The sequence below is a fragment of the Frankliniella occidentalis genome, unplaced genomic scaffold, assembly GCF_000697945.3.
Source record: "Frankliniella occidentalis isolate FOCC.00 unplaced genomic scaffold, Focc_3.1 Scaffold144, whole genome shotgun sequence".
Taxonomy (NCBI): Eukaryota; Metazoa; Arthropoda; class Insecta; order Thysanoptera; family Thripidae; genus Frankliniella; species Frankliniella occidentalis.
The window spans coordinates 441,960-452,181 of record NW_026267271.1 but is presented as its reverse complement, the minus strand read 5'-3'; the positions used below and the strand labels follow the sequence as shown (position 1 = coordinate 452,181).

Below are 10,222 nucleotides of genomic sequence, written 5' to 3'. Positions count from 1 at the left end.
TCCTAACCTAACCCAGGTTATGTCCTAACCTAACCTAGGTTATGTCCCATTTTTAGTCTAAGTCATGGGTTAGGTTAGGAATCTCTTTCATATCCGTTTCATAACCTCCTGGGATAGGTTAGGTATTCGAGTTTATCTCTCATTTCGCTTTCCTAACCGGGGTTAGGTTAGGATCAAGGTTAGGTTAGGAAACCACCTTTCCTAACCTAACCCAGGTTAATTTACGTTTCATCTCATTTTCCTAACTTTACCTGGGTTAGGTTAAGATCTAGGTTAGGAATTCAGCTTTCCTAACCTAACCTGGGTCCTAACGTTGATTTTGACGCGTTTGAGGTAGTTTCTGTACAGCAAAGAGGTAGGGTCTAGGAGTATTAGAGTGGCTCAGCCAATAATGCTTTAATCAATAACAGGTTTTAGTACACAGATCAACCATGTTGGATAATTCATTTATCAGAGGTTCAACGACACAAAAGCTGCGCAACAAATTTCAACATTGAGAATTTCCATATAGCGTAAAATTAAAAACAAGGCCTAGTATACAGGCTACATAAAAAAACAATATCACAAATTTGGAAGACAGTATTATAAATATTCAGGCTAAAAAATAAAAAAAATCTAGATTCAATATTTACAAAGGAAATGTTTTAAGTCTCATTTCCATTTGGTACAAAGATAAATACTAGTAATACTTCTAAGTGTCAGTAACAACCTTATAACTAAATAACAGCTAACTATCTGTCGGGGAATTCTTTGTACAAAACATACCTTATTATGAACCTCTCTCTTAATAAACTGTCAGCATCCACAAAATGGGAAAATAGTAATAACATCACAGCAATATGGGAAACCAAGGCCTACTCAGAGCTTGCTTTTTCAAAAGATGAGTGTACTGACACAATTACTAGTAGCACATGACTTTCACCGCAGAGCAAACAATTTTAGGGTTTATTTAGTACTCAAACAATAGAGTGAGGCAGTTAAGATAGTAGAAATGCTTCTGCTCTTGAGACAAATTAAAAACAGTTTACAGGCAAGGCAATATAGCTATACCCATAAAATAAGTTAAGCTATCCACTAATTTGCTCAGTAAAATATCTATTTGACACAATTAAAAAAAATGTTCCTAAAAATTGGCAGGAATGCAACATGCTCTCAGAAATATGAAAATGGACAAAAATAATCCTCCACATGAATAAAAAGTCAGTGTGGTGTTAGTCATAAAAATACCATACATTAAGGTTCTTTACAAACACATTAGCCATATTGTACACAACTTACACAGAATAAGCTCTAATTCGTTGAAAAATTTGGCAGTACATTTTAGTTTAACAAATATGCTCCACTAAGTTGGCTGCAACCATTCACATCTTTAAGTTTCTGAACAGTACTTTTGTAATAATGAGCTGATAATTCACATTACAATGAATTTGCCATGACATCACTACCGACGCTTGCTATTCATGTCAATGTATTCTTGTACACAGTAAGTCATTTACAACTACAGAAATAAATATTTTATGCAATATATGGAAAGAAATTAGATTCATTGGGCATGTGACAAGTGCAAAATCTTTGCCAGAAATCATGAGCCGAGTGGCCATATTTTATATTCAGCTATGCACTTAAGAATTGGATTACTCAATTGTAGCAAGAAGATCATCACCCTCAACCTTCATGCCTGGCTTGATGTCGATTGATTTCACAACTCCTGCAATGGGTGCTTGTACAACCATTTCCATTTTCATAGCAGAGATAACAATTAGAGGGGCTCCCTTCTCAACTTTCTGACCCACTTCCACTTGAACTTCAATTACAGAGCCAGGCATTGGAGACCCAACATGACCCTTCACTCCCTTTTGTGCTTTGGGATGAATGTGAATTTCCTGATAATAAAAGACTCAAAGTTAAACAATGTACTGATCAAATTAAAATTTGACTTGCAGTGTAAAACCTTTGGGATGACTTACCTTCCTGGCTTCATTATCAGCAATGAAGACAGATCTCATTTGTCCATTGAGCTCAAAGAATACTTCCCTTTCTCCATTCGGAGTAAGGTCATCAGCCATTGCCAACGTTTTGAAACTCAATGTTTTACCCTTTTCAATGGAAGCCTGAGAAATAAAATCAGAAACAGTTGCAGTGAGGATAGGTTCCAAGAAAAAATTTAAGTCATAAAGATATTTCATTTATAGTACATACCTCAAAGTCTTCCCCAATCTTGGGACCAGTCAAGAAAATTCTTGTTTCTAATTTGTCAACTGGTCCAAATTCTTCCCGGAAATTGAGGTAATCCTCAGTAACTGAGGGATACAAAGCAGAGCTCATGACATCATACTCAGAAGCACCAGGATGTCTTTCCTTGAGCTCATCTCCAAGTTTTTTAAAATCTAAGGGGGGCAAGCTGGCACCTGGGCGTCCTTCAACACGGGGCATGTCTTTTAAAACCTGCAGAAAAGTTATGTTAGATATGGCAATGTGTTATGGAAAGGCATATTAACAATATTTATTTTCTTTCAAACCTTTGATCGAAGAGGCTCTGGGTATCCTTGGTAGGGTTCACCAATAGCGCCCTGAAGAAACTCCACTACAGACTTAGGGAAACTGAGTTCTTCTGCTTTTTCAAGTACATCATCAGCTGTAAGTTTATTTTGGACCATGAAGTTTGCAAGGTCTCCTACAACCTTGGATGATGGAGTGACCTAAAATAAAATAATGTGTTTACAATTGCTTCCTTTCTAGCTAATTCCCACCTGGCTAATAACCTTTAATTTCTTAAATTACCTTGACAATATCACCAAGGAGAAGATTCGCTTCTCTATAAGCTTTCTTCACATCTTCAAAGAATTCACCAAGACCAAGGGAATAGGTTTGGAATTGTAAATTTGTGTACTGACCACCAGGAATTTCATTAAGGTACACATCAGCATTTCCACTCTTCATGGTGATACAACATTCAAAGGGAGCATAAAGAGTACGAGTTTGTTCCCAATATGCCGAATATTTGCTAATATCTGAAAGATCATATCCTGTAAAAGAAAAAAAAATACAGTTGTAAATGGAGTCAGATTTGGGCGAAATAAATTTAGATAAAAGTTATAAGTGACAACTCATACCAGTATCCAATTTGGTTCCCTGCAAAGAGGCAACCACAGCTCCCATACTGGGTTGCGAGGTCATTCCTGACATGGAGTCCACAGCAACATCAACAACATCAGCACCAGCCTCAGCACACGCAAGCATTGACGCCACACCAGCACCAGCAGTGTCATGGGTGTGAATGTGAATGGGTAAATCAGGGTATTTGTCACGGATGGCGGTAATGAGCAACTTGGCTGCAGCTGGTTTCAACAATCCAGCCATGTCCTGAGGTGAAAAATTAAGTACAGATGTAGGTACATTGTAGATTGATAACAAAAGTAAGTTAACAGCCATAGACAAGATTCATAGAATGTGTAGTACCTTAATGGCTAGCACATGTGTACCAGCTTTGACAAGTTCATCAGTTAAGTTCAGGTAATACTTAAGATCATACTTAGTTCTTTTGGGATCAGAGACATCTCCAGTGTAGGATATAGCAGCTTCTACAACACCCCCTGCCTTTCCAGCTGCTTCCATTCCCACAATCAGGTTAGGCAGGTAGTTAAGAGAATCAAATACACGGAAAATATCCATGCCAGCCTTCACTGACATTTCACAAAACCTTAAGGAAACACACACAAAAAAAATATTTGTTATGGTTGAAGAGAAAAAAAACTTAACTTACAGAATGTACAAGAAGAAAATAAAAACTTACTTAAAGACCACATTGTCAGGGTAGTTAGTATAGCCAACAGCATTGGCACCTCTCAGCAACATTTGGAAAGGAATGTTAGGAATCTCTTTGCGCATAGCTTCAAGACGTTCCCACGGACACTCATGTAAAAATCTAAGGGATACATCAAAAGTTGCTCCACCCCAATTCTCCAAAGAATACAGATTGTTGAAGTTGTGAGAAACGAATGGAGAGATACGAAGCAAGTCGTGAGTACGAACACGAGTGGCAAGAAGAGATTGATGGGCATCACGGAAAGTTGTGTCCATCAATAACAAGCCCTTTTTAGCACGAACAGCTTTCGCAAATGCTTCAGGTCCATCCTTCAATAAAACCTGGCGGAGACCTTCAGGTGGCTTCATGTCTGTAACAATAGTAGAAATAAGAACATGCAATAATAAAATATTAATCTTACACAATTTTAAAAATAATTTTAAAAGTTCTGTGAAACAAAACAAATTAACCAAAAGCACAAAGGGAAAAAAATGCCATGCAAAGTACTTACATACTACTTCCTCCCCATCTACATCTGATGATGAAGCTGATAAGTCTGAAAAAGTACATATAAAAAATGCACAAAGCTCACAACAAAAAACAAACAAAAAAAAAGAAATCTAGTAGGAGAGGAGCAGGAGGGGAACAAATTGCATTGCTACTCATAGACAGAGTTCTCTAATTCAAAACTATCAGATGCAAATGCTGTTTAAGGATAATGCTGGTTAGAGTAGTATGATATAGACTTTAGTAACTCTTGATTGCAGCTATTTGAACCCTCAGAAAATTAAGGCCTTATTTTAATAGGAATCAATTATAATCTAAAGAATCTTTTTTACCAGCATATCCATTACAACTTTACTGAGTTTGAGCTGTCACAATAGAATTATATGCACGTACCAACATATGTCTTGTGCAAATTTAAATAAAAGCTTTTCAATTAAAAAAAAAAAGTAAAGTTGGCTTTGTTATTAATTTAAATCCTACAAGAGTTTGTAAAATACTTTTGAAGAGCAATACGGAAGGTTCAAATATACTGCAGAACAGCAGTTTGCATAAAGCTAACAAACATCAAAGTTCATGCATAGAATACTGTCACCATTGGGGGGAGGTACACAAAAATTTCTAAAATTTCTTGGAAAGGAGAGAGATACTCACCAATTGGTACTTCAGGCACATGAGGAGTGACATTGGCTGGTTTTAGAAGAGTATTGGCAAGTGGGGTTGATGGACCATTGACTAAAACACTTCCTAAATAGTTCAGAAGCTTCTGAGCTCTGTTTTGAGAACGCTTGAAATTGAAAAGCGTAGGCTGTTCATCAATGAAGTTAGTGTCAACAGCACCATTCAAGAATGTCTGATTCTCCAGAACATTAAGCAAAAATGGAATGTTGGTCTGGTGAAAAAAAAAAAGGGAGAAAGAGAGACATTAAAATACTCACTGTTTAAACAGGTGGTAACATTAGTATGTTATCTGCAGTAAGGATTAAAAACTCACCTTGACACCTCTCACTCTGAACTCACGAAGTGCACGGGACATTTTAGCAGAAGAACTCTGTAGGTCAGTTGAGTGAGCAATAACCTTGACCAATAGAGAGTCATAGAATGGGGAGATGACAGCACCGGGATATGCTGATGCACCATCCAAACGAATGCCCATACCTTCTCCTGTTCTGAACACCTGTACATGGAACATAGTTTACCTCTAAAATAACAGTTGAAGTCATAGTGCCTAAATATATTAACTTTACTGTGACTTTAACCTATTTTTAAAATTGTTTTTAAGCTGTATTAGGTACCTCAATTCTGCCAGTATCAGGCTGGAAATTTTTGGCTGGGTCTTCAGTGGTCACTCGACACTGAATAGCATAACCCTGTGGTTGAATTTTCTCTTGTGTCATGCCAAGCTCAGGGAGGGTCATACCCTCAGCTACCTTTATCTGAGATTGTACCAAATCAATGCTGAAAAAGATAAGAAAGTTAAACCATTTTCTAAACTTCTGTACATGCAGTAAAAAGCTATAAATATGAATCTCACCCTGTGATTTCCTCAGTTACAGTGTGTTCTACTTGCAATCGAGCATTGACTTCAATAAAATAAAAGTTACCCTGTTCATCACACAAAAACTCAACTGTTCCAGCATTTTCATAACCAACATGTTTGGCAAGCTTTACAGCATAATCAGTCATGGCATCTCGAACCTAGAATTTAATATAAGAATTCATGAAAATTAAGGAACACTATAATTTTAATTGCAACTCTAAACAAGACTTACCTTTATGGGCAGGTTCGGAGCAGGAGCAATTTCAACAACTTTCTGGTGTCGACGTTGCACTGAGCAATCACGCTCATAAAGGTGAACTACATTGCCTGCTTTATCTCCAAGTAATTGTACTTCAATGTGTCTTGGTCTTTCAATGAATTTTTCAATAAACATGGCACCATTACCAAAAGCTGCCTGTGCCTCAGAGCTAGCACGAGTAAAAGCTTCTTTCACTTCCTACAAATGATAAAAAAATTACTTGATTGGGCAGGTTTTGTAGATTTACACAATAAAAAAAGTATTCCAACTAGTTACCTCCATTTTTTTAACAACGCGCATACCACGTCCTCCACCTCCATATGCAGCCTTAAATATGACAGGAAGACCATGCTTCATGCAGAATTCTTCTGCCTCCTCAGCCTTAGTGACTGGGCCATCTGTACCAGGTACAATTGGGACACCAGCCGCAATAGCAGCTTGACGAGCAGCTACTTTGTCTCCCATTTGTTGAACAACTCTGGGAGCAGGACCGATAAATCTTATTCCAGCATCCACCACTGCTTGAGCAAAGTCAGAACGCTCAGAAAGGAAGCCATAACCCGGATGAATGGCGTCTACGTTGTTTTCCTGGAAAATAAGATATGAGCTTAGTAAAGATTCCAAGTAACCCAAAAAGCCCAGCTTAAATTGAAGTGTGTTCAGGGAACTCACTTTTGCAATGCGAATAATGTCAGGGATGTTGAGATAAGCTTGAACTGGTGGTAGCCCTTTGCCTACAATGTATGACTCATCTGCCTTCTGTCTGTGCATTTGCATTTTATCTTGCTCTGAGTAGATGGCAACTGACTTGATTCCTAATTCAGTACAGGCTCGGAACACACGAATAGCAATTTCACCTGAGTAAAAATGTGAAATAGATTAAAGAGATTTAATCCCTAGCAGAACAAGAAATGTAGAGGAACTATGTTAATACAAATAACACAATCTTACCTCGGTTGGCTGCCATAACACTTCGAATAGGACGGTATTCTACTTTTGATGATTGGTGACGATTGGTGATGTGTAGTGGGCTGCGCAGTCTGCGCGCAAGCGCAGACCGGGCAAATTTGTTCCCCAACATGGTTGCAGCCTAAAAGCAAGCAAGAAATACAAAATGTTGGCCATACAGATGAATGAGCTCAGATGTCACACTCAAAACCAGAGTTTCAAAAACTATAGGAAAAAATTTTACTACCCCAGACAATCAATATACAGGAATAAGTAATACTTCTATGATATCAATACTCATGTATTCATGGCACAATCAGTAATGTAATATACATACCACACAACACAACCACTGATTTGAAAAGAGCTTGCTTAGGCTCCGACAGTCAGATGCAGAATACCAGCAGGCCTCAAGCAAACAAACCAACCCAGCCCAACAAGTCAAAGTGGAACTGGCAGTCAGACAGACTTCTGTCTGACTGGCCAGACTGCCTGCTTGTCATTTTATCACTTTGGGGTCATAGAGGTCAAGGCTACATAAACCTTAGTTTCCTTGGTTTAAAGGGGAACCTTATCACAGATCAAACATGATAATGCAGAGAAAGCATTCAACCTGCTTAATGAACACTACAGGAGAAAGAGTGGGGTTGATACATAGGGTCACCATGCTGTAAGGATACTCAAAAATGTGCTATCGTTCAAAAAAGTTTAATGATTTTTTTTTTTTTTTTTTTTGGAGAACTGCTGCAATGTGCAAAGAGAAAATCAAGCAGCTTGACCATGAGCGCATGACTGCAAATAAAGCAGGCAGTAGAGAGAAATTAGACACAAAGTTGATGAGGTCATGCAGTCAGATTAAAATACTGATATTCACATTTTAGATGCAAAGCCTCCAGTATAGGTGAAGAACAAATTTTAAGATGATAGTACTTGTACATACTACAAACATTTTAGATAGCCGGTATATTTAAAAACACCAAACACAGACAACAAAAAAGATGTGAGGGAGTGAAAATAATGAGCAAGTGACTGAATGGTGCGTTGTGAAGGTGATGTGTGTACTTTGAACGCCCAATAAAGTGCACATGAGAGTAGGTAACTTACTGACACACTTAAGATCCATGTCAGTTCTGCCTCTTAAAGTTAATCAATACACGCAGTACTGGAGCACCAATTTGTGGAAACAGGGACTCAGTCAAAAGCTATTTAAACTTCTTCAAAAGTAAATGCAGAAAATAATCAAAAAGCATGTCACTATCCTAGAGTCTTTTAGCATGAGCATAGATTAAAATACAGAGTGAGATAGTTCCACACATTTTCAAAGAAAACAAACGCACAAGAAGTGCAATTAACCTTCGGAGAACGATTCACGAATCATGCTGGCATGCCACCGTAATTATAACACGAAAAGTGTAAATTTCATGCACGTAACATACCACTGGTTGTGCTGCGGCTGCTTGTAACTGAGTTCGGCGACCGAAAATGGAGGAGGTAAGCGCTGACAGGAGGACACGGCCGACGAGCTCCAAGTTAAAAGATTTGTCTACTCGGGCCGGGGGAGCAAAGTCAGGTCTTCAAAATCGTCGTGCCCCCTTGAGAGCTCACCACTCCCGTCGGTCTCGCTCGCTCTACTACGGTCAAATGTTGTTTTCAGTGATTTTGCCTACTTTTCTTCTTCTCGTCGTAATGTAGTTCAAGGGCACGGGCGACACAAGTCGATAGCCTCGAACGACGGAGAAGTGAACCGGAGCTCACAACGGTCTTGAACCGGAGACCGCCATCACTCTACAGTGAGACTATCCATTTGACGGAATCAGTCTGAGGTGGAAAAGACTACCGTTCGAAACGATTGCCTGCGCCGGCCGACAGTCGTCGCACAACACCTCGCGCGACTGTACTCGGAACGAGACATCAGCTGGACGGCGTGGAGGGGAGGCCCAAGGAGAAAGAGGAGGAGTGGGGTGGAGGGGGAAGGCCAGGCCCACAGGCCCGCGCAAACTAACTCTAGTCGCCTAGCCGGTCGGTGTTTGCGCCCTATGCGTGCAGCACGTGGTGTGGTCTGCACCGCGGTAGACTTTGTCCGAACTTTGGGGCGCCAGACGCCTTCGCTGACGCCCGACGGGCACGGGCACTTTCCTCGGGCGGAGGAGCCGAGCTAGTCGGGTGCTACGGGCGCTGCTTTGGTACGGTGGCGTGGCGCGTGGCGTGGCGCCGCCGGCCGGCCGGCGTAACGCCCAACGCCGCTCGGACCATCTCCTGTTACATCACGGCCGGTCGCAGTGCGCCGCTGCGCCGCCGGCCTTCATCCGGGGGCATCACTGAACTTATCACCTCGGCCGCCAGGGCCCCTCTTACAGCCCCATCCCATCCCACTATCCTTTGCAAACACCAAAGCCAGCAGGCGCCCGCGAGCCGACACCCCGAATTCCACAATTTATGAGAAAATGTTGTGGCGCATGTTTTCGTCTTTAGTATCGGTCTGAAAAATCTAATCCAAAGGGTACCCTACCCAACAGACCCTCTACTATTTCGCTATGCATACTCATCGGGATTCGAACCGATTCGGTCGTTCAGAGAGTGCAGAAAATTACCAGCTTGTCGAAAACGAGCACTCACGTATGAGCCGTTATCGGCATTTCAGTACCGGCCAATCGATTCGATTCCGTTTCAAGTTCGACAGGTGGATTGAAGGCCCTTTGCGCCGTCTGCCTTTGCCCCGCTCGAACGAAGGTGACTTTGAGTCGGGATTACGCACGGCGGCCCGAGGACTTCCCTCCGTCCGTCTGGCCGATTGTTTTGTGTTGTGGCCGCCTTAACCATGACCCGCCTACTTAAGTCACACCCACCTGACCCGCTGCACGTCGCGACGGGGCGTGGCGGGGCGTGAGGGGGTGGGGCGTGGCGGGGTCAAAGGACTCGGCTGGCGGGCGGTGGATGACTAGGGACAAAATCAGAGATTCCAAGTCGCGGTGACGACGTGGGTGGCGTCCGGGAGATTGACGGCGTCCACCCCTTCCTGACCTGGGCGGTGGTTCCGCACGCAGCCCCGGGTGTTGTGGGTGTGTCCCCGTGACGACCGGCCCGTCGCGCCGGCCGCCCACAAACACAGTTCAAAGCTCAGAGGAAGCCGTCTGTGGACACGGGGAGACTCGGCTAACCCCCCCCC

At 41.6% G+C, this 10,222-nt stretch overlaps 1 protein-coding gene across 3 annotated transcripts; it reads right to left on the bottom strand.

Annotated features, from left to right (window-relative positions):
• Positions 1 to 369: 369 nt before the first annotated feature.
• LOC113202510 (pyruvate carboxylase, mitochondrial) lies at positions 370 to 8,914 on the bottom strand. Of its 3 annotated transcripts, none has more exons than XM_026416763.2 (18): positions 8,493 to 8,913; positions 7,060 to 7,198; positions 6,781 to 6,965; positions 6,385 to 6,696; positions 6,082 to 6,306; positions 5,844 to 6,007; positions 5,605 to 5,767; positions 5,304 to 5,486; positions 4,964 to 5,201; positions 4,317 to 4,361; positions 3,794 to 4,175; positions 3,460 to 3,700; positions 3,114 to 3,363; positions 2,782 to 3,026; positions 2,520 to 2,699; positions 2,200 to 2,445; positions 1,968 to 2,111; positions 370 to 1,883 (listed from the first exon to the last, which is right to left on the bottom strand). In XM_026416763.2, exons 2-18 carry the CDS (start codon positions 7,187 to 7,189, stop codon positions 1,635 to 1,637), a joined length of 3,582 nt encoding a protein of 1,193 aa, XP_026272548.1. In that variant the 5' UTR covers positions 7,190 to 7,198; positions 8,493 to 8,913; the 3' UTR covers positions 370 to 1,634. The 3 variants fall into 3 exon arrangements, with proteins under 3 accessions (XP_026272548.1, XP_026272550.1, XP_026272549.1); XM_026416765.2 differs by lacking the exon at positions 8,493 to 8,913 and adding an exon at positions 7,394 to 7,550; XM_026416764.2 differs by lacking the exon at positions 4,317 to 4,361 and having other exon boundaries at positions 8,493 to 8,914.
• Between the last annotated feature and the right edge of the window lie 1,308 nt (positions 8,915 to 10,222).